The sequence below is a fragment of the Rhinolophus sinicus genome, linkage group LG07 (assembly GCF_036562045.2).
Source record: "Rhinolophus sinicus isolate RSC01 linkage group LG07, ASM3656204v1, whole genome shotgun sequence".
NCBI classification, from domain to species: domain Eukaryota; kingdom Metazoa; phylum Chordata; class Mammalia; order Chiroptera; family Rhinolophidae; genus Rhinolophus; species Rhinolophus sinicus.
The window spans coordinates 69,219,331-69,242,516 of NC_133757.1; the positions used below are offsets into that span (position 1 = coordinate 69,219,331).

Consider the following 23,186-nt stretch of genomic DNA (forward strand, 5'->3'; position numbering starts at 1 on the left):
TGTTAACTAGACTCGTGGTGGTGGTCATGTCACAATATATACAAATAGCAAATCATTGCCTCACATACCTGAAACTAATATCATATGTCAATTATACCTCAGTTTAAAAACATGCTCGGTGAAAGAAGCCAAACACAAAAGCCACATACTATGTAAAATCCCCACCAGAGGCCAATCGATAAAGCGTGGAAGCTTGGGCCCCATCCCTCCCTGCAGTGGGGGTTCGTCCTGTTCCTTATAGGGTATGGAGTAGCATCCCTGCTCTCCCCTCACCTGATTCCAGTAGCACTAACCGCCTCCAGTCTGGACAATCAAAAATATCTCCAGACGTTGCCCCATGTCACCTGGGGGGAGAGGAACAAATTTCCCCCAGTTGAGAATTACTTCCTTCCTGTACCCCTGGAAGTTGCCAGGTGTTCTTTCTGTCCAAAGAACCCCTCCCCACACATCACACCTGGGGAACTGGCTGTAACTACCTCCCTCAGGAACCCTAGCCAAGCCACCAAGGTGCTAACCAATCCTGACACCTGATACGCACTCACTAATCCCCTCTAACCAGAAACAGAGGGCTGATCCCTAGAATCCAGGCAGCACGGAGTCCCTGGCTAAACTGTGACTACGCTGTCTTTTTGAAAGTTACCTTGTGTTTGTGGATCTCCTACTGTTTTCTTTCCCTCCTACTGGCAGGAATATAAAATATTAAGACAAGGGGCAAAACGTGGGTGTTTAAATCAAAACATGAATAAGTGATATTACAGGAGGCAGGGCAGAAGGGGAGAAAAATGATTGAAGTTTGGGGGTGAAATGGGGTCACTTTTCCTACCCTCCACCGCCCCCCCCCCCACGTAGCTAAATCCACTCCCCATCAAAGCTCCAAATGACCACCAAACCTGATCCCCACTCGCCTGTCATTCAAGGCCCAGCAGGTCCCACCCGCCGCCTGCCTCCCACCGCCCTGGCCCCTCTTGGCACTTGGATATCCAATCCGCCTCTGGGTCTTTGCCCGTGCTGTCCCCCGCCTTCCCGTCAGGATACCGTTCCCTCCTATATTAAGGGTCGGGCCTCAGTCTTCTCCTCGGTTAATTGAAGTCTGGCCCCCATTCCCTGCCCCGATCTCTCAGCACTAGGCGGGGCCTCAGGGTGCTCGGAGCACCCCGCCCTCCGCAAGACCACCCACCCCGGGGGCTGGACTCCAAGTCCCAGAAAGCCCTGCGCTTCCCGTGGGTGGGGCCGGGGCTCCTGCTCCCCGCGCGCAGTTTGGGAGGTACTAGCAATTTTCAAACTTTGGCGCTGAACGCGGGGGCGGTGTCAACTCCGGCGTAGCCCGCCCCTTCCCTGGAGCCAGAGGTGTGGGGCACCCTGCCAAGTTGGCGTGTACGCTCCACGAGCTCCCCAGGCACGACACGGGGCGCTGACTCCGGGAAATGGGTTTTCGAGCCCATTTCCAGGGCGGGAAACTGAGGCACACAGGGATTTACGGGACCTGTCCTGAGACCCCAGCAGGGGCTAGGCGGGGGCGGGATTCGAACCTGGGACCTTCTGACCCCAGGGCGCTAGAAAGTTAATGGGCAACTGCTGTCTGCTTTGTGGGTATGGGGTGCCAGCGGTGGGCGAGAAGTCGGCGAGCCTGGGACTGTCCAGCCCCGCGAGCTCTGCCTCCCCGGTCCTTCCCTGTCTCCCACCCCCACACGCGGCGCCGCCGCCCCGACTCGGCGCGGGAGTTTGGCGCCACATTTTCCAAAATCTCTGCGCATCAGCAGCCGCTGGCTTCCGGCCTGGATCCTGAATTCCGGAGCCTGGATCTCGGGATCTCGGATTCCAGAGTCTGGATTAGGGGAGAGGTGGAGGCAATGGTTGGGAAGCCTGGATCTGGGATCCCCGATTCTGGCGCATGGATCTGGGAACTCCCGATTCCAGAGCCTGGATCTGGGCCCTCCCTCCATTCCAGAGCCTGGGGAAGATTCTAGAACCTAGATTCCAGAGCCTGGAGGGTAGACCTGGAATCTAGGATCAGAATTCGGGAATCTGGGGATGGAACCCTGTCATCCCAACTGATTTTGGAGGTAGGTCGAGTGCAGGAGCTTATGGGAATAGCTTTTTGTTAAGTGGGAAAATGGAATAATGAAGTCAATAAATATTGATTGAGCATCTCCGTGTGCCTGCCACTGGGACTGCCTCAATGACTAAAACAAAAATCCCTGCTTTTCGCCAGAGGAGGGAGACAGGAAACAAATGAAGTGAACAAATAAGTAAATGATAGGGTATTGGAAGTTAGTAAGTATGGAGAAAAAAAGCAGGGTAAAGGGGCTTGGGAGCATGTAAGGTAGGGGGCTGCATTCTTATATAGGGTGTGCCTCTTAGAGAATGTGACATTTGAGCAAGGACTTGGAGAGACTCGGGGATGAGCCAGGTGAACATGTGGGGAGAAAGCCTTTTAGGGGAAGGGACCAGCCAGTACAAAGTCATGTTCTAGGCACAGTGGACATGGAAATGAATGAGAACTTCCAGTGCGCGGAGACATATTAAAGAAGGAAATAAATATGTAATATAACATCAGCGTATTAGTTATCTATTGCTGCATAAAACCTAACCTCAAAATATATAGTGGCTTAAAGCAACTCATATTTCTTACCCGTTTCTGTGGGTCAGGAATCTGGGAGCAGCTTAGCTGGGTGGTCTGCCTCCCGGCTTCACAAAGCTACAGTCAAGGACTCACTTCCAAGCTCACTCATGCAGTTAGTGGAAGGGTTTGGGTCCTTGCAGGCTGTAGCTGAGCGCCTCGGGTCCCTGCTGGCTGCTCTCCAGAGGCTATCTCTTGTCCTTAGCACATAAGAGGATCTGATTTGGGTTGAAAGCTTCATTGTTTGTTGTAATAGGGAAACAAAAACTGAAAATAACCCAAATATCCATTGGTAAATATAGCCCGATACCCTTGTGTATATTCACACAGTGGAATATTACACAGCAGTAAAAAGGAATGCAACCCAGCAACACCCATCCACAGGGTGACCTCCCCATTATAGGATTGTACAAAAAGGCAAAGTGTAGAAGCATACCTACAGGACCCTGCCGTTTTCATAACATTCAAAACGTGGCCAAACTAGCTGTGTTATTTAGGGGTGCTCCCAAATGTGATATAATTGAAAGGAAAGTGGGGACTGGTTATCCTGGAAGTCAACATAGTGGTTGCCCTCTGTAGGGGGGGGGGGCAGGTGGCACGTGGTCCTCAGTCTCTAGAGGGAACCAGCTCCGTTGACATCTTGATTCTGGATGTCTAGCCTCCAGAAATGGGAGAGAACGAATTCCTGTTGTTTTCAGTGTGTGGGGCTTGTTTGTGGCTGCCCCAGGAGACTCATACACTGTAATTGCAAATAGAGCACTTTCCTGCATTCTGAGTTGTCCCAGTGAAACTTTGAGCCCCAGGGTAATCGTGGGGAGCCCTGGATTTGCAGCCAGCTGGTCTGAAGTGAGCCCTGAGTAGTGAGCTGACTTCTGAAACCAGGCCAGTCTGACAGGAACTGTGCCCTCAAACCGTATAAGTGACTAAACTCCACGTGTCCAGAGAAACAAATTATCTGACGGAAAGTTGGGGTCTGCTCTCTATCAATTTGTACCTACTAAGCAGATTCATTTCCCGATCCTGATTGCCTAGAAATGTGTGGTTCTTTGAGTTCTTTGAACCGGTGGCGACATCTCTCTGTTCTTCTTGTTAATTAAATACAATCTTTGACACATGTTCATCGTATATGCACATAAAAATCATGCTTTTTCATTTTTCAAAAAAAAAGTGTATCCTTTTAAAATAATGCCCAGACCCTCAGAGTGACGTTGGGGACTCATTCAGTCATTCAACCAGCACACATTTATTGAGCACCTACTTGTGTACCAGGAACACCACGTTGAGCAAAACAGACCAAAACTCCGCGTGGCAAAGCTGATGTCGCAGTGAGGGGTGCAGATAACAGCTCTGGCGAATAAGTTGAATAGGTAGTACGTTATGTGGTATTTAGTGCTAAGAAGAAAAACGGGGGGGGGCATGAAATGTGTGGGGTGGGGGTGTGTGAAACATACAGTGGGTGGCCCAGGAAGCCTGACAAAGAGGAGAGACAGAGGCAAGATGACATGGGGTGGGCAAGGGAGTCCAGGGGTGGGGGGGAACCAGCAAAGAAAAGGGCTGGACGGAGGACATGCCTGGTACAGTCTAAGAACAATAGGGAGGGTTTCCGGTGATGTTTGTCTTTGGATGGTGAGCAGAGGACACACATGGTGAGACAGGTTCTGGAAGGGGCCCTTTGGGCGCTGCAGAGAGAGCCAGCTGAGGTGGACACGGGCATCCAGGGAGGGAGGGGATGGCTTCAAGTGGCTTTCAAGCTAACTACAATAGAGAAGGTATACGGAGCACTTTCTCAATGCCAAACCCAGTCTAGGTCATTGTTTATGATTTTTGGACAACCTGGTTCTCCCACGTCGAGAGGGAGTTTCAGGGAGGTTAAGTCATCAAGGACACACAGCTTGCAAGCAGGGGACATGGGATTTGAACCAGGCTAGCCTGACCTCATAGCAGAGCTCCCCGCATTGTCCCCAATGTGCGTGGCCTCTGGCCTCCCCACCTTAGCTCCTGCCTTCTCCCATACCTGGTGTGTCATCCCCACCTCCTCCAAGCCCACCTTATCTTACCAACATCTCAAAGTTCAGGTGACTCGCCTCCACCAGGAAGCCTCTCCCTGGGGACAGGAATCATGTCTTGTTCATTTCTGCAAAACAAAACAAGCATGATGTCAGAGGCCAGTCCTGCCCCTGCTTCAGACTTGACAATTCCTTCCTGGTGCATCCAGAGTAAACCCAAACCCCTGGGCCTGCAGCCACTCAGGACTTGCTGACCTCATCTCCCGACGGTCCCCTCATTCACTCTGCTCCGCCACCTGGGCCTCCTGGGACTCCTCAAATATGTCGGCTGCTGTCCCGCCTCAAAGCCTTTGCACATGCGGTACCTGGAACACTGCCCTTCACAGCTTCCCAAGCCTGGCTTCTTCATGTCACTCAGGTCTCCATTCAAAGGTCACCTCCTCAGAGAAGCCCACCCTGACCACCCCACCCAGTGCCAAATCAGCACCTAGTAGGCCTGTAGTGTCTGAGAGTTAGATAACAGCCCCCATTTAGAGGTCGCACGACCAGTGTCTTCTAAAGTGGATAACAGAATGAACTCATTTTGTGCTCAGAACAATCCTAGGCAATGCTACGATTTCCATTTGCAAGGGGGAAACTGAGGCACGGGGGTGGAGGTGGGATAATGCCCAAGCTCACATGGCTGGTCAGAAGGAAAGCTGGAATTCAAACCCAGGCAGTCAGAAGTCTTCTTGGTCACCCCCATCCCTCCCATGTGCTGGTTGGGGGGATCTGTCTGCCCCCCATTTTTTTCACCCCAGCCCCTCACACCCCTCCTTCCGTAGTCTGCTCGGGCTGCCATAACAAAATGCCATAGACTGGGCAGCTTAAACAACAGACATTTATTTCTCGAAGTTCTGGAAGCTAGAAGTTTACAGTCAAGGTGTTGACAGGGTCAGTTCCTGGTGAGACCCCCTTCCTGGCTTATAGATGGCCACCTGAGTGCTGTGTCCTCACACAGTGGACAGAGACTCTGATCTCTCTTCCTCTCCTTGTAAGGACACTGATCCCGTCATGGGGACCCCATCCTCATGACCTCATCTAACCTTTATCACTATCCAAATGCCCCACCTCCTAATACCATCCCACTGTGGAGAAGGGTTTCAACATATGGATTTTGGGGGGACACAAACATCTGGCCCACTACATCTCCCACAATATAGGGGCCTTAACTTTGCACTCACATCTATCAATGTCCCTCCCCAGCTCTGGACTCATAACCCTCCTGAATTCCAGCCACCATGCTGAGAGGGAACCCAGGACTCACCTTCCTCCCAGGCAGACCAACTCCCTACCCTTCTGGAGACTTGGTTTCCCAACTCTGTCCATTGGGAATATCTACCCCCTGCCTTCCAAGTTTGCTTGTGGGGGGCTGGGGTTTAAAAACAGGGTCCCAAGAAGCAGGGCTGGGACTAAGGTGAGGCAAAAACTCAGTCATGATGAAAAATCATAACTTAATGCAACATTAAAAAAAATTAAAACACATGCAAAAGAAAAATGTCATGCTAGAGATAGTTTCACAATTTGAAATCAAGACAGGATCAGTCATACTGATTTCCCCTTTCAGCTGGGTTCCTAAGGCTTGTGGGCGCTGGCACTGACCGTGCCTTGGTGGGAAACATTAATATTCCATTCGTCTGGGTGTTGTGACGCGGGTTTTGATTTAAACTATTGCATTAAAAATATTATTTATCTCAAGCTGGAGTAGTGGTGACAGTTGCACAAACTTATGATTATACCAAACCCCAATGAACTCTTTTGGGTGAATTTTAGGATCTGTGAATTAAATCTTGATTTTAAAAAATGGGAGGAAAAAAGATTATTTATCTTGATACTGAGTTTTTTGGCGCCTCTTAAAATTTGTGCCAAAAATGTGAACGCTCTCCTCAGCTAAGGAGGGCAAAGCAGTACCTCAAAGAATATGTGTCCAGGTCTGTCCTCTGCATCAGTGATGACAGCCTCACCCTGAGAGGCCACGCCTCTGTCTGCACTGGGTCCTCTGCATGGCAATCGGTTTCCTATCTTTACCAGGAAAACAAATACTCATCCTTCAGGGCTCATTTTGCTTTGTCCTCCCCTACTCTGACTTCCCTGACCTGCATTCTCCTCAGCTCTTTCCTTCTAGACTCCAAACATCCTGTCCTAACCTTGGAATATCTACAGTATCTGGGAATATCCTCAGGGAACTCCAGCTGTGTGCCCTTGAACCAGTAACACTGTCTTCTTGAGTCTCAATTCCTTCCTCTGTAAACCTGGAATAGTCACACCAGTGCTACTCCATTGAGGGCAAAACTGCTTACAAAATACTTAGCATGTAATAAGCGCTCCCTAAATGTTTGTTCTTATTTGTATTTTCAGTGCAATGCAACATTGATAAAAAAGTAACTACGTTAATGGATTCTCATTTGCAAGGTAGGTATGAATATACCCACCATTTTCCTGACCGGGGAAGTCCCCGCCTCACACATTCTCTCATGGGGGTGGTTCTGGGTCCCCTCACCCTGGTAGATGTGTCACCTCTCCTTGGGGCAGACAGGGCCATCCTCAGGGATGGGCCCAGGGCAAGGGAGGCATTGGCCTCAGGAGCAAAACCTAAGGAGGCACCAAAAAATTCAATCAAGGTGAATATTTTCATGCAGTATTTTAAAAAAATCAAAATCAACACAAAAATCCACGGTGAAGAAAAAATCAAAATTGTAAATAAACAGGATCTGACCCTGCACCGGTACAGCTCACCTCCCAGGGCTTCTCCTAGTCCTCACCCTTTTGAATCCTGTCTACATTTAAAATCTTGAACTTTTTTCATCATGGATGGGGTTTTGCATAAATTTTGATTTTTAAAAAATATTGCATTTGGATATTATTAAATACATGTTGTATCTGTAAAATATTGTGTATATCAAATATTGCAACTGTTACCCAAGTTCCAGCCCTCCTCACCCCACCACCCCAGCCGGTCCTTCCTTCCGGCGCTGCAGCCGCAGAGACACCGTTCGGCCACCAGGTGGGGCCGCCGCGCCTCGCAGCGCCTGGGACATTTCGCGCCCCCAAGGTGGGCGGCGCGGAGGCGGCGCGATGCGTCAGTGAGTCCGCAGGCTCGGGTGCCTGGGGAACCGAGCGGTGGGGCTGAGGCAAGACCCCAGGCTTAGCGGGGGAAGGGACACAGCTGTGAGTCACCTGAGAGCCCCCAATCGGCCGTGGGGGACAGTCCCACGCGGGCCTGCCAGCCTGGTTCGTGAACTACGTTCGCGTGAGACTGTGAGACTGGCGGCCGACCCTGCGTGTGGCTGTTCCTGGCGCACACGTGTGGCTCCAACACCAAGTAGCTGGTGGCTCGGGAGAGTAGCGACCTCACCAAACCTCAGTTTGCCCTTTTTCATCATGCAGATAAGTGTGGCTTCCCGGGTCCTTAGAGATTAAATGAACCATGATACAGGGAGGCTGGTACATACATAGTACGCGCTCAGTACATATCAGCGCCCACCCTGGACGGAGGAAATAAAAGTGAAGACCGTCGTTGCAAGGGGACCCGAGGTGACAGCGTGCGGCACAAACATGAACCATTTCCTTGATTTCTCCCAGGCCAGGTGTCCAGGTACAAATGGTGGCACGAGAGGCGCCGGCAGGGGGCGCACAGCTGGCTGAAGCCCAGCCACCTGCGCCTCCCACGCGCACCCCACCCTGAAACTCAAAGCTGGTGGGCAGGGGGCCTCGGGCTTGTCCTTAGGGCTCCTAGGGTTTTGCAGCCCCTGCTGCTGGGGACCTCGAGATGGCCTCTCGCGACCACTAGGTGACATTTATTGAGTGCTTACTCTGTACCCCTTATTTTATGTCATGCTCCCTGCAACCCAATGAGGCTAGTATACATTCTCATAGGACAGGTGGGGAAACAGGCCGAACTTCGCAGCCCCCAACATTGGGGACCTCGAGGTGGCCTCCGGCGACCACCACCGTTTATTAAACGCTTACTTGTGTACACCTTATGTTTTTAACGCTCCCGTAACCCGAGAAAGCCGGAGTTGCATGCCCATTAGACAGGTAGGGACGCAGAAGTTTAGTCACCCAATGTCTAGGGTCCTGCATTCAAGGGAGACCCTCACCATCACCACCTGGGAGGGATCAGGCTGCAAACCAGGCCTGCAAGCCCCCAGCAGAATCTGGGAAACTCGCGGCCCGGGGACTCTCCAGGGACTGGGAGGGGATTCCGGCGCCCCCCGCCCCCGAAAGTCCGGTATGCCTCGCGCGCTGGAAATCCCGCGCGCGCCCCGAAACGCGGCGCGGCTGCCGGGAAATCAGGAGAAAAACTTCTGCTTTTTTTTTTCTTTTCTGGCACTCTGGCTCCCCCCCCCCCCCCGCACCCTCCTCCTGGCTCTCGCCCCCACGTGGGACGCCCCCGCGCGGCGCCCCAACGCCGACCAATCGCCTTGTGGGTTCGCCAATGGGCGGGGAGGACGGCCGCAGAAGACACGCCCTATTTTCCAGTTTATAAAAGGCGGCGCCCAGGGCTGCGGGCTTAGATCGCTGAAGCCGGTAGCTCGACTGTTTCCTTTGTTGCCACCTGGATTATTCTTGCTGAGAACTTTGCAGTCTTTTTCCGCCTTTTTGGGGGAGGATTTCGCTGCCATCCGAAGGTCTGGGACGAGCGCTCAAGCTCCTTGGGAAGGTTTTGGGCTCTCCTGCTTCGGATTTTCTATTTTCTCTTTGGGATTGTCGTGGGGCTGCTTTCCACTGTGGATTATAACTGCAACATGACACTGGAAGAGCTGGTGGCGTGCGACAACGCGGCGCAGAAGTAAGTAACTTGAGGTCGGGCGTGCCGGGAGGGGATCCGAGCGCCGAGTGACCGGCCGGGCGTTGACCCCCTCCTCTTCCCTGCCCCAGGATGCAGATGGTGAGCGCCGCGGTGGAGGAGCTGCTGGTGGCCGCGCAGCGCCAGGACCGCCTCACCGTGGGGGTGTACGAGTCGGCCAAGCTGATGAATGTGTGAGTCAGACCCCGTCCCAGGGCGGGGCGTGTGTGGGGACCCCACTCCGCTCTGCAGGTTTCCTGCTGCACCCCTCTCTTGCATGGGCCTGGGACTTCCCCAAATGTCCCCATTGTGGATGGAGGACCTCTCTGCTATTTTGGGGGGTTGAGGGGCTGCAGTATCCTGACGCTGCATCATTTGCAAGCGTTCTTTCTCTATTATGCTTCTACCGTACTCCCCAATACTTTGAACCGTGGTCTTACCCCTCCACCCTGCCAGCTGCTTGCACACCTGCGGTTTCTCTGTTTTTGCAAATTTCCACGTGCACGGTGGCCCCTCCCCAGGACCCCAGCTGACCGGTTCCCTTCCTCTGTCTCCCTCAGGGACCCTGACAGCGTGGTCCTGTGCCTCTTGGCCATCGACGAGGAGGAAGAGGACGACATTGCCCTGCAGATCCACTTCACACTCATCCAGTCCTTCTGCTGCGACAATGACATCAACATCGTGCGGGTGTCAGGCATGCAACGCCTGGCGCAGCTGCTGGGCGAGCCCACTGAAACCCAGGGCACCACTGAGGCCCGGGACCTGCACTGCCTCTTGGTCACGGTGAGCTGGGCCTCCTGGGTCTGCCCCGCCCCGCTAGGGCACCTGGGCTGGTGTTTGTCAACAAAGTCCTGCACCAGCTCAGCCCTCAGCCACGATTGGCATGTCCCGTGGGCAGCCCCACAGGGGCCTCGTCACCCTGCAAGCTATTTTGAACCAGCCTGTTTTCCCTACAGGGGCCCTGGGAGAAAGAGGCCACTCCTGGGTCTACCACTGAACCTCATCTTTTTCCCATCCCACAGAACCCTCACACAGATGCCTGGAAGAGCCACGGCCTGGTGGAGGTAGCCAGTTACTGTGAAGAGAGCCGGGGGAACAACCAGTGGGTCCCCTACATCTCCCTCCAGGAGCGCTGAGACGCCTGCCAGCATCAGAACCGGTGGAGTTGCTGCCAAAAATAAATAAATAAATATTTGACCCCCCTCCCCCCAGAACAACCCCCCAAAACAACCTAACCCATGAGACCATCGGGGGCAGAATCATTGGAGACAAGGAGAGGGGAGTGCGCGGCCACCCCCAGGGCGGTGAGCCTGGAGCAGCGCCAGTGGGCGGCCACCGTGAGAAGAGGAGAGGGGTCCCAGGCCAGCAGAAGAGGGGACCCTGGAGCTCAGGCCTTGTGACAGAGCAGAAGCTGCAGTGGGGGAAGGCCTGGACTCCACGCTTCAGTAGTGGGGTGAGATTGACGGCATTCCCCCACCCTTCTTGAGGTTGGAGCTGACATCTGCACGCGGGCCTTGGATGATGAGGGTTGCAGACCCTCACCAGGACTAAACTTTGGGACTGGGAGCTGGGGCTACTGTTGCTCTGTACCCATGAACTCCCAGTTTGCAAACTAAATAGACAATATTTTGTTACTTGCACTGTGACTTGAACCACTGAGAGACGGGAAGCTTACAAATACATCTATTTTTACTTCTATGAGGATGGCCTTGTAATAAACTTCTAAAGCTTCTGGGTTCTTGTGTGTGCGTGGCCTCATAGAGGGACCAGGACCCCGCCCCCCCACTCCAGCCGCCCTGGCCCGCCCCCCTCCTGCAGGCTCACCAGGAAATGTTACTTAAGTCCCTGTTAGCAGCTCCAGGCTCCTTCGCAAACACAGTGCCTCTTCTCTGTGCAGCCGGCGCCACCCAAGTCCAACAAATCTTTGCCTCTTTTTTTTCTTTTCCCTCCTCCTTCCCTGTAGCAATTAAAAGACCGGTTTATTACGAAACCTGGCCGCCGTGCCACTGCTGTTACTGGCTGTGCTGGAGCCAACCCCAACCTCTGGGCACATACAGATGCACCCTCCCCAGGGCTGGCTGCAGCCCCTGCCTGCCCAGCCACCACCGCAGCCCAAGGTCCAGAGAGGTCAAGGGGGGGGGCATGTGCGACCACACAGCGAGGGCTTGGGCCTTGCAGGAAGTTCCTCTGGGGATCCCCCCCCCCCCCCCCGCGCCCCCGATCCCCCCCCCCCCCCCCCCCCCCGTACCCCGGCCTTCTCCTTCCCAGGATGGGACTCTTCACTGCACTAAAGAAAAAAAATTTTTTTTTCTTTTCCCAAACTAAAATCAACAAGCAGAAAAATACCCCAGGAAGTCTTGCTCCTGGCCCAGCTGGGCTTGGCACGTTACAGTGTTTTGCCTCCAAACCGAAACTGTTGGGCTTGCCTCCTCCCTGTTCTCCCCAAGTTGCTTGCAGTGACTCCCACTGCCCCGGGCTGGAAGCTGGCAGCGCCCTGAGTCTGCAGGGTGGGCTCCTGCCTGGGCAACCTCACCTCCCCTCTGCCTGGTCCGGGAACTGGGGGAGATGGAGTGAGGGGACTCCTCCCTCAGGCCGCGACCTTTCCACGGAGAGCCCCACGTGGGCGCGTGAGGAAAACCCCGACGCCCCCCCCACCGAGTCACAGGACTAGGGGAGCCCCGCGGGGAAGGATGAGGGGAGGGAAAAAGAGAGGGGGAAGTCCCAGAGGGAGGGGGAGGGGCGGGGATCCTTTCCGGGGTTGGGAGGAGGGGAGAGCCCAAGGGGGGAGGGGCGGAGAAACACCTGTACGAGGTGGGGGAGGGGAGATGCTAAGTGGAGGGACCCAAGCCCCCGCGGGGAGGAGCGGGGAGCACAGCTGGGTATGGCGGAAGGTGGGGGGGAAACCCAGAGGGGCTAGGGGTGGGTGAAATAAACCCCTGTAGGAGGTGGGGGAAGGGAGTGAGGAGACTGAAGTGCCTAGGGGAAGAAAGGGGGACTCCACCAGATTGTGGGTGGGCGCTGGCTGAGCTGGGCGGGGCAGCAGAGGCTGAAGGATCTCCTCCTGAGGTGGGGAGCTCAAGGGGAAAGAAGGAGCAGGGACAAGTGTCAGTCCAGAAGCTCAGGCTCTTGGTGTCAGATCAGCTCCTTCCAGGGAGGCTTATCCCCGTTGACTCCTGCGGGCTTGGGACCCTCTGTTCCCATCGTGACCCTGGCCATCCAGAAGGGCTGTGTGACCTCTGACCCTCTCATCCCTCAGTCCCCTGTACAGTGGGTGCAAGACCCCAGGCTCCTGGGCCCCAAGGAGATACAAGGCATGGATGGGACTCCAGTTGTGTGACCCGCTGTGGATACGTCTGTGTCTCAGTTTCCCCTCTGCAAAATGGGGATAATAATATTACCTACTTATATATTTTTGAGACAGTTCAATGAAATATAAGAGTCTATTCCCTAGCTCAGCGCCTCCTACATAGAAAGCATAGAAAGGATTGGCCATTATTGCTAATACTACTATTATCAGCACTATTATATCCCTGCACTTCCAGATTCATCTCTAATCCTCTCACAGTCACCCTGTGAACCAGCCCAGCTGAGACCAGGGTGAGGCCAGGGTGACACGCCTTCCATGCAAAATTTACGAGAGCAGCACTTCAAACCTCAGTCATCAAGTTAAAGAATATTTTCAAGCACTATTTTTTAAACTCGAACGATGCAAACCAAAAAGAGAAAATGCCGTGGTAAACAATTGTGAATCAAGTTAAGAGCAGCAGTGCAGACTCTTCCTTTTACCAGGCTCCAGCACCTCTCAGCGGCCCTGGCCCGATCCTGTGTCATTTAAACGCTTGATACTTGGTTCATTCATTTTTTGGGGTGTAGAACTGAAGGCTCAGAGGAACATGTGACTTCCCAGGACCCCAGACTCTCCCCTGTCACCAGCATGAACACAGAGGGTCCTGGCTCTTACGAGTAGTCCTTCTATCACCATTACTGTTGGTATTGTTGTTGCTGTCATTAAGAAAAGTATTAAGTCTAGGAATCGGCTTGCAAAGCTGCTGTTTTGCTGAGTTAATAACGGCAGTTAGGCTTATTTGGTCTTCCCTGGTACAAACACCCTTAACCTTGACGGTTGCTCCATGGGAATGGTGCTGATATCTCACTTTCCAGAAGAGGAGACTGAGGTCCAGAGTGGAGCTGCCACAGCCTGGCCAGGAGTCTTGAATTGTTGGTGGCCAGCTAGCTAGTCAGCCCCTGGGGAAAACCCAGGGGTGGAGGGGAGCAGGTTGCACCACCCTCAGTACCTCCCACCCACCAGAGTTCACGCTGGACTTGGTAGAAGTTGTCACAGGTCACCAAGGCTCAGTCACAGCTGTAGGTGACTCCCCTGGGCTCCCATCACTGGGGTGCCAGGAGACATTTTGCAACCTCAGCAGGAGGGTGCAGGTAGCTGGGGTGGCTGGGGTACATGCTCACCTCGGGGTACCTACACCTGCCTCTGTCCAGACCCACACCCATGGGTCCGAGACATACACACACCCCGTACGAGGTTATATGTACTCAGAGCCGTGCACACAGCTACCCAAACACCATACACACTGTCACGTACTCAGGTCCACGCACTCCCAGGCAGAGGGCTCAGATTCCAGCTGTACCCCGATCTCCTGGAGACAGCAGCTTGGCTTCTCTGAGCTGCCTTTCCATGTCTGTCAATTAGACATACCATCTCTCACCAGCTTATGTCCACACGAGTACACACATGCCATGGACACAGGGACACGCTCGTGGTGCCCAATGTGTAAATACAGATATGCTCGCTGCCACCAAGCCTCAAAGGTTTGTAGGATTCTAGCTATTTCCCTGAACCCTCCCGGCCTGGAGAAGAGGGAATGGGTTTGTAAGCATGTCATAAAACACATAACACATCCCTGGACTTGGGGACCAGGCTGGGGGCCAGGAGGAGACAGCCAGACACGGCCTCCCTGGTGGGAGGAGTAGCACAAAAATAGCTGATGGTGCCCTGGGCCTGCCCTTCCGCCCTGTTATCGCTTTGTTCTAGAAACAACCCTACAAAGTAAGTACCATTATCATAAGTGCTTTTTACCGAAAGGGAACACAAGAGCTAGGAGAGGTGCAGTGACTTGCCGAAGGTCACATAGCTGGACGGTGGCAGAGTCAGGGACCAAGCGAAGGCCTGCGTGATTCAGAGTTAGACTTGTTTATATTTATAGACAATGGAGCTATAACTCACATACCGTAAAATTCACCCTTTAAAGGGTAATTCAGTGGTTTTTAGTGTACTACACCAAGTTGCGCAATCATCCCCACTAGTTCCAGAACATTCCATCACCCCAAAAGGAAACCCCAGGGGCAGGAACTCTCCCTTCCCTTCCCCCAACCCCTGGCACCCATGAATCCACCTTCTTTCTCTGGATGTGCCTGTTCGGGACATTTCACATAAATGGAATCACACACCAAGTAGCTTCCTACCCTTGCATGTTTGGGGACTCATCCCTGTGGTAGCACGCGTCGCTCTCAGAGTCTGGACTCGGATTGCCGCCCTGTATCTGTGGCCCCCAGTGTGTGTACTACAGCACCCTCCCATGTAGACGGGATATATAGGAAGTCACTCCAGGGACGCAGTTTATGGTCAGAACACACCTCCACGTGCGGCATTGCACACACCCCCTGCCTCCAGACAATGCGTGCACACCTGGCTCTCTAACCTCTGGCTTGTGCATGCTGACCCCTCTGCCTAGAACCCTTCCGCCCTACCTTTCCCCCAAGCCAATGCCCACTTGCCTTTTTGTTCTGTCAGTGACCCCTCCTCAGGGAAGCCCTCCAGCAAGACCCTGATAGCCACCCAGCTCCGTCCACCTTCTCTTCTTGGCACCTGCCCTAATGAAATGACATTTTGTCCTGCCATCATTGACTTCTTCACTGTGTCCTGTGTTAGGCTGCAGACTCCAAGAGTGCTCAGAGAGGGTCTGTTTTTCTGGCCCCCTCGGCCCCATGTGGCCGAGCTCAGGGCCTGGGACTTAGCTGACATGTCATAAAAGCTTGTGACATAAAGACTCAAGCCTGAGCCCCAAGTTGCATCAAACTAGAGATTGACCTATCACTGACCTCCTTCTCTGGGACCAACTGTTTTATCCCTAAGGGACACACGCTAGCCTGCCAAGGGCTGAGCCCTGGCCAGAGACAGTGACACCAGCCAGCGCAGAGAAGCTGGGACCTGGACCTGTGCCCTCATGCAAGTTCCTTCACCTGTTTGGATTAAGGCTTACCTGCCAAGTGGGGACAGGAGTGGGAGAGCCATCTCTTGGGGCTGTCATGAGCATTAAACCAGTGAGAATATATCAGGCATTCAGAACAGTGGGGAGCCTTCCGGAAGTGTTAGCTATTACTGTGTGAGTCGGTATGAGACTGCTCAAGGTTCTTTCTACCTGGACTGGGTGTCTACCATCTGTTTGCCTTAAGTAGGGCTAGTCTCTGAAACCTCTGCATACAGCTGATGTTCGGGCGGCAGTACCTGTACTGCGACATGGGGTGGTGGCAGTACACATGCATGTGTGGCTGGGCCTCAATTCCTGGACTCCCCAGAGCAGGCCTCGGCTCCCAGAACTGGAGCCCAGGGGTCCCCCGATTCTACCTAGAGCCTTCTCCCCGCAACTCTGCATCTCCCTGAGAAGTCAGGTGGCCCGGGGGCCTCACCTCCGCGGGGAGGCAGCAGATGTGGCTGGTGGTCCGAGGTCTATCTCTTCTGAGCTGCGGACATGGAAGGCCACAGACACACACACACACACACACACGTGTGCAGGGCATACACTTAGGTGTGCATACTTGCAAATAGGCATGGACACACACACACACACACACACACATACACACACACCACTGTTCTTAACCCCTACACACCCACTGCATGATTTTCCTGGGGCAGCCGTAACAAAGAATACGGAAGGGGGGTGCGTCCCAGAGATGTATGGGCTCCCCGTTTTGGAGGCCGAAAGTCCGAGCTGAAGGTGTGGCCAGGGCTGGTTCCTTCTGATGCCGTGAGGATCTTTCCAGGCCCCTCTTGCTCCTGGTGGCCTCAGATATTCCTTGGTTTGTAAATGTTCTCCTGTATCTTCACATGGTCTGCCCTCTTGGTGTGTCTCTGTGTCCAAATGTCCTCTCATTATAAGGACACGAGTTGTATTGGATCAGGGCCACCCTCATGGCCTCATCTTAACTCAATTATCTGCGAAGACACTAACTACCTCCAAATAAAGTCCTATTCACAGGTACCAGGGGTGAGGACTTCAACATCTTTGGAGGAGACACAATTCAACACCTCACCCAAAATACCCAAACAGCACTCCCAGGCACACAGAGATGCGGGGGTGCTCGGCTCACGTGACAGGTACACAGGAACACAGGAACACACGCCAAGAGACACCTCTCCTTATCTTGTTCCCTCTGGTTCTCCCAATACTAGCACAGACTAGTGCACAGTGGGGGCCCAATAAATGACGAGAGAAAAAAACACAGGGCTACAAGTTCTCAGACATACAGGTGCACCCAGCCCCTCTTCTCCTTCCTGCCCACTCAGAGGGGTCCAGATAGAGAAAAGCCCCAGGAAAGTTGTGGGGTGTTGGGAATCGCCCGAGGCAGCCGTGATGGTACAGGGGTAGCATCTCTGAAGAGTAGGTCTCAGAACTCAGGGTGCATGGGCAGCCAGGGGCACAGCATTACACTTCTGGCTCCTTCCATTTGGTAGGTAAGATGGATCCTCAGACAGTACTGTGATTTGGGGAGACCCAGTATCCCCAGAGTCAGAATGTCCCACTCTGGTCCTCACCTTCTCCCTTCCCTCTTCGAACCACCACCAAGCACTTTTAGGCTCCCTGCCTTGGTTCCTGGGGTGTCTTGGCTGGGTCTCTGGCAAGTGCCTCCCCTCTGCTTCTTTTCTCTCCATTCCCAGGCCGAGGATGTGGCCTCCCTGCTAGATTTTCGGGATCCCAGTGGTGCCCAACCCAGAACTGGGCACACCTGGCAGTGTGGAGGCAATCAAGGAGGGTGGTGGTTTTATCTGCTGGAATTGGAGAGTCTGGGAATGTCGCCCCCTGATTTGTGCAAGATGGGGCCTCAGAGACCTGTGAGCTGCCAGCCCCAGCCCCTACCACAGTGTAGTGAGACAGGCCCTCACGTGGAACTGTATGCCAGTGACAAACAGCTTTACAGACACCCAGGGTCCCAGGGTGACCTCCAGAGACCTAGATAACCCAGAGTGACAGCCCTAGTGACATCCCTCCCCCAAGGATGACGAGCCAGGAAGCCTGCAGACACGTTACAGACTCTCAGAAGCTCCATCTGCACAGTGGGGGGGCGGGGGGGCGGGGGGCGGGAGGGGTTTCCTTTCGCAGCCCCTCCCTGTGCTTTCCCTTCATTGTTCGCTCCTCCTCGTTCCCACCCCACCCCCTACTCCGGGCGCTGGAGGTTCCCAGGCTCAGGGGCAGGGGTACGGTGCGGGGCACCGCAGGCAGTCAAAGACCCTTGTGCACCAGGGGCTGCGCCGCCCCATGCGTGAGCACACACGTGTGTAAGCGCGAGCCTGAGACCACGTGCGTGCTCACGTGGGACGGTGTTTGTGCCTCTGCGTACACAGCAGGCGCGCCATAAATGCCTTGGGGATAGCAGCAGCGGGGAAGGGGCAGAGTTCAGGCCACACTGGGAGAGACAGCGGCAGCTTTGGATTAGAATCTTTTCTCGGCGGTTTACTAGCTTGTAGCATCATGCGGCAAGTGTGACTCAGTTTCCCCATATATAGAAGGGGAAGTCTCATCGCCTTCCCACGTGGCGACGTGAAACCGCATAACGCACGGAAGCGCTTAACACAACGCTGGGCCTTGAGAACCCTCATTACGCCTTCCCTCCGCCCCACCCTCTCTCCAGACACTCTGGGGGTGGAGAGGGGCGCTGACCCAGGCCCCAGACACCCCTCCCTAGCAGGCAGGAGTCCTGGCTTCCTCGGTCCCTAAATTGGATAATTGGAGACAGAGGCGGGTGTGCAAGAGACAGAGAAATCCCTGAGTGGGCGAAGTGCAGGGGCCTGTCTCCCTAGTTAGTCTTCCCCACTCGCAAGTCCCGACCCTCACCAGCGCCCCCACGGGTGCGCCCTGGGCGCACAGCCCGTGCCCTGGGCCGCCGACCCCCTCCCGTGCCCGGCGGTGCCAGCCTCCCTTTGGTGCCCGCCAGGCGCGGTGTCTGCGGCCGCCCGGGATGGGGGGGTTCGCGCCGGCGGCGGCCCCGGCGGCGTCTCCCTCCCCCGGCCCTTGGCGGCCGGGCCCAGGGCGGGGCGTCTGCACAGACCCTCCCTTTGTGAGCGGCGCCTTCCCCGGGCGAACTGGCGCGCAGGCCCCGGGCACCGCGCCAGCGCCGGGAATAGCCTCCCTGCCCCGCCGGCCGCCCCACGCCCCGCGGGAGCCACCTGACCTGCGGGGCCGGGCAAGGGGGTGGCGAGGTCGAGCCGCGTGGCGCGGAGACCCAGTGCGTGCTCGCGGGCTGCGCCACCACCCGCCCCATGTGCTGCAAGGCCTACTGTGTACAGACCCCCCACCTACATGTAATCGCCCACTGTGTCAGCCCCCTGTCTGCGTGCAGTACATACTGTGTGCAGCCCTCTGCTGGGTGCAAACACCCACTGTGTGCGAACACTACCTATGTGAGAACACCCATGTGCAGACTTTTACCTGCATGCGAGACCCACTGTGTGTAGACCCTGTCCTGCAGTGCAGCAAACACCCATTGTACGCAGACCCTCACCTGCCTACAAACACCTACAAAGAACAGACACCCTCATGTGCTCAAATGCCCACTGTGTGCAGACACTGACATTCAAACACCCACTGTGTGTGGCACCTGAATGTGTGCCCGCACCCACTGAGCCAAGGCACAGACATGCTTACACACCCATTAGCAGGGACGTCCTATACTTTCAAATGCCCTGGTCTGCAAGCACCCACATGGCGGGCAAAAACCCTAACGCGTGGACATCTGCATGCGTGTGGTCATCAGGACAGTGCAAACATTTTCCCAGTTCAAATGTTCGCTGTGCAGAGTCCCTGCAAATGCCCACTGTATGCAGAGACTGTCTCCGAGGGCCCTGTGTATGTGTGTATGTCCTTAGTTGATTCCCCTTGCACACTCTGCTCTGCCTGATGCTCTTCTGGTCCCCATGGTGAGGGGCTCTGAAGGTGTGGGAGGAAGTAGGTTGCACACCCCCTGCATTGTGTGGGTCTGGGTGGTGGACTCAGGCATGCAGGGCTGTGGAGTGGGCCTCTTGGGGCCTTCCTGGAAGCCCAGGGGACAGATGCAAGGGCAGGCGGGCTCTGTGGGCAGGATGCCAGCGGGTGGCTTCCCTGAAACTGGGCACAGCAGCTGGGAGAGGTTTCCGGGCCCGCCTGGCCCCACCTGGCCCCGGGCACTCTCGGCAGATGGGAGGGGCAGGCGGGCAATGCCAAGGATGAGCCAGGCCCCAGCTTGCACAAGCCCGCACAAGAGCCTGGTGGACCTGTGCACCCACACCTGTGTGCATGCATGTGCAAACTCTGCACCCAACGTACAAATGTGCATGCTCGTACATACACACAGGCTTGCCCTTTTGTGTTGCCTGTAGACCACAGGAACAGGCAATGGCCCCCGGGGTCCACATTCACCCTGAGGCTTCACAGGACAGATATTTGTCTGTATTGCTCACTGTGTGTCCCTAGCATCTGACGTTGGTTGGTGCTCCGTAAATATTTGTGGAGTGAACCTTTGAATAAAGGGAGACATCATTTTGCAACTATGTACTGAATGTCTATATGTGCTGAGCACGTGTACATCTGAGAATAACCAAAAGATCCTTGGGTGACATTCTAGACACTCATGCAGGAGTGTGAATCAGCTCACACCCACACTGATCAGGAAACATGAGTCCACTTTAATGCAGTCACCTGCAGAAATCAGAGCTAGATGTATGCATCCAGCCCATGTGGACGTGCACACATTTTCAGGCACTCGATTTTCCCTCTTCCCTCCCTGGCAGCTGCTTGTGCTATCCGCTCAGCTACCGGCTCCTGACCTCCCCCTCAGAGGCCACTGGGTGTCCATACCTGGGATTGGAGGTGTTCCTCAGGGCACAGCGAGCCCCACACCTCACTCCCCAATATCTCTTACCAGGTGCCCCCCATTGCACCTGGAATCTCCACCACTTGAACTCCTCTGAAGGCTTAGGTTATGTCTACAGAAGGTTGGTGGGATCAGAGCTGTGAAGGATGAGGGACTCAGAGGACCAGCTCCTGGACACCCGCAGAAAGCAGCCTGGGAAACTGAGGCCCAGGACACCAAGAAGCAGATGCCCTGCTGGGCCCCCTCTACCTTCTCATCCCCTTGTAGCCTTAAACAGTAGGTTCCCACGGCCTGGGCTGGCTGCCTGAGGTGGGGACAGGAAGGTGGGGGACCTTGCTGGGAGGAGGAGGCCTGCAGGGGGAGGAGGAGCCTGTGGGTGCCTGGAGACAGATACAGAGACGGGAGGCCCAGAAATACCCAGCTTACTTACAGACAGACACACAAAACGGACAGAGACCCTATCTGGGACACATAGACACTCACTGTCCCCTTCTGTCGCAGGTGCTCCCTTCAGATGGGACTCCTGGGGCCCCTGTATTTCCTGGGGGCGGAGAGAGAGAGAGAGAGAGAGAGAGAGAGAGAGAGAGAGAGAGAGGTGAGTGCCTATGTGTATTTGGTGTGTAGGTGTAGGTGACATGCATTTGTGTGTACTGTGTGTTTGTGTTTTGCAGGCATAATTACGTGTATGTGGGTATTTGTGTAGGGGTGTGTGTGCATATTTTGGAGGGTGCCCATGTGTGCACACATGCATTTGTGTGTATGTATGTATATGGAGTATAATTGTATGCATGCATGGGTTTGTGTAAATGTTTCAAGTGTGTGTGTTTCTATGCATACTATTTTCATATACATGTATACACATATGCTTGTGTGCTTAGTGTGTGTGTCTGTGGGTGAGTATGTGTGTGTGTGTGTTTAATTAAAGTTTCTTGGGATGACAATTGTTAGTAAAGTTACGTAGATTTCAAGTGTACAATTCTGTAATACATCATCTATATATCACATTGTGTGTTCACCACCCACAGTCAATTCTTTCCCTCACCATATATTGGATCCCTTTTACCCTCATCTACCACCCCTCTCCCCGGTGTGTGGTTTTTGAGTGTGTGCAAAGTAGTCTCCAACTTCCAAGCTCCAAACTCGAGGATCTGGTTTCATGGGGCCTGGGCAGCTTGCATACACAACAATAGCAACAGCAGCAATAATAACACAGCTATCATCTACTATTTCTGTATTGTGTATGGAGCATTTTTATAAATACCTTACATTCATTTTTCTAAGCTAGGTTTATTGAGGTATAATTCATAAACAGTAAATTCATACTTTTGTACAATTTGACGCATCCTGACAGATAGTCATGTAACCCTTACACAATAAGCCTGAGAGCAGGTCCACCATCCTGGAAGACCCCTGCGGCCCCTCTGTGCAGTGAGTCCCCTCTCCCAATTACCAGCCTCTGTGACCACCAGTCTGCTCGGTCCCTATAGGTTGGCATTTTCCAGAAAGTCACAGAAATAGAGTCACACGGTGATCACACAGCCTTTTGAGTTAGCTCTTCAAACTCAGATGATGCATTCAAGACACAGCCATGTTGCTGCATGTATAAGTAGCTTGTTCCTTTTTTTAAAAAAACAGATATAATTCACATCCATAAAATTCACCCTTTTAAAATGTATAATTCAGTGGTCTTTAGTGTATTCACAGTTGTGCAATCATCACCTCTAATTCCAAAACATTGTCACCCCCAAAAGCAACCCTCTCCTCATTAACGGTCACTCCCCAGCCCGGGACAGCCATGAACCCACGTCCTGTCTGTGGATGTGCCTGTTCTGGACATTTCCCATAAGTGGAATCACACACTGTGTGGCCTTGTGTGTCTGGCTTCTCTCATTAGCTATAGTGTTTTCAAGGTTAATTTGTTTCTCTTTATTTACTGACCAGTAGTCTATGGTATGGGTGGACCTCAGTTTACCTTTTCACCTACGGATGGATAGCCTGGCTGTTTGCAGTTTTTTTGGCGGGGGTGGGCAGTTAGAAACAAAACTATGAGCATTCACCTGGGGTCTTGGTGTCGACCTGTTTTCACTTCTCTTGGATCATACCTAAGGGTGGGACTCCTGGGTCCTGTGATGAGTAAACACCTCCATTTATTAATTCATTGGTTCCTCATAATCTAGGAGGTAACTACTATTATTAGATCCACTCTCTCTATAAGGAGAGTAGACGCTCCCACACATCTCTCTCTCTCTCTCTCTCTCTCTCTCTCTCTCTCTCTCTCTCTCACACACACACACACACACACACACACACACACACAGCAGACAGGAATGTTGGGCGGATCACCCACCAGAGGCCCTCCAGGACCCAAGCAAACGCCCAAGGCTCCCCCTGCACATACAGCAGCATGGTTGTCACGAGTCACACCCCCAGAACAGACGCTGGTGCGGCCTGCAGACCCAGACGTGCCGCAGACACACTGCGATTTGTTCATCTTTCCAGCCAACCCGTCTCGTCCTGACAGTAATTAGCTCCCAGACTGGCGGGGAGACGGTGAACAGGCTCCGAGTCATCACCGTGGCCCCACGCC

The 23,186-nt window shown here is 53.9% G+C and overlaps 2 protein-coding genes across 4 annotated transcripts in view; one reads left to right on the plus strand and one right to left on the minus strand.

Moving 5' to 3' along the window:
• Nucleotides 1-982: 982 nt before the first annotated feature.
• Nucleotides 983-23,186, minus strand: part of GNG7 (G protein subunit gamma 7) — a 144,818-nt gene continuing 122,614 nt past the window's right edge. The window contains exons 6-9 of one of the 3 annotated variants that reach the window (XM_074337522.1): nt 21,030-21,140; nt 11,279-11,411; nt 2,633-4,754; nt 983-1,825 (exon numbers count right to left, since the gene is read on the minus strand). The gene's annotated coding sequence lies outside the window, so the exon portion shown is untranslated. The remainder of the gene's footprint in view (nt 1,826-2,632; nt 4,755-11,278; nt 11,412-21,029; nt 21,141-23,186) is intronic. The other 2 variants (XM_074337524.1, XM_074337521.1) reach the window with 2 other exon arrangements.
• Nucleotides 9,170-11,186, plus strand: GADD45B (growth arrest and DNA damage inducible beta). Its single transcript, XM_019743992.2, has 4 exons — nt 9,170-9,457; nt 9,547-9,648; nt 10,015-10,237; nt 10,477-11,186. The coding sequence occupies exons 1-4, from the start codon at nt 9,414-9,416 to the stop codon at nt 10,588-10,590; spliced, it is 483 nt and encodes a 160-aa protein (XP_019599551.1). The 5' UTR covers nt 9,170-9,413; the 3' UTR covers nt 10,591-11,186.

Coding starts and splice junctions, on each gene's coding strand:
- GADD45B (XM_019743992.2), top strand. CDS start 9,414: ATGACACTGGAAGAGCTGGTGGCGTGCGACAACGCGGCGCAGAA. Junction 9,649..10,014: donor TCGGCCAAGCTGATGAATGT/GTGAGTCAGACC, acceptor TGTCTCCCTCAG/GGACCCTGACAGCGTGGTCC. Junction 10,238..10,476: donor TGCACTGCCTCTTGGTCACG/GTGAGCTGGGCC, acceptor CCCATCCCACAG/AACCCTCACACAGATGCCTG.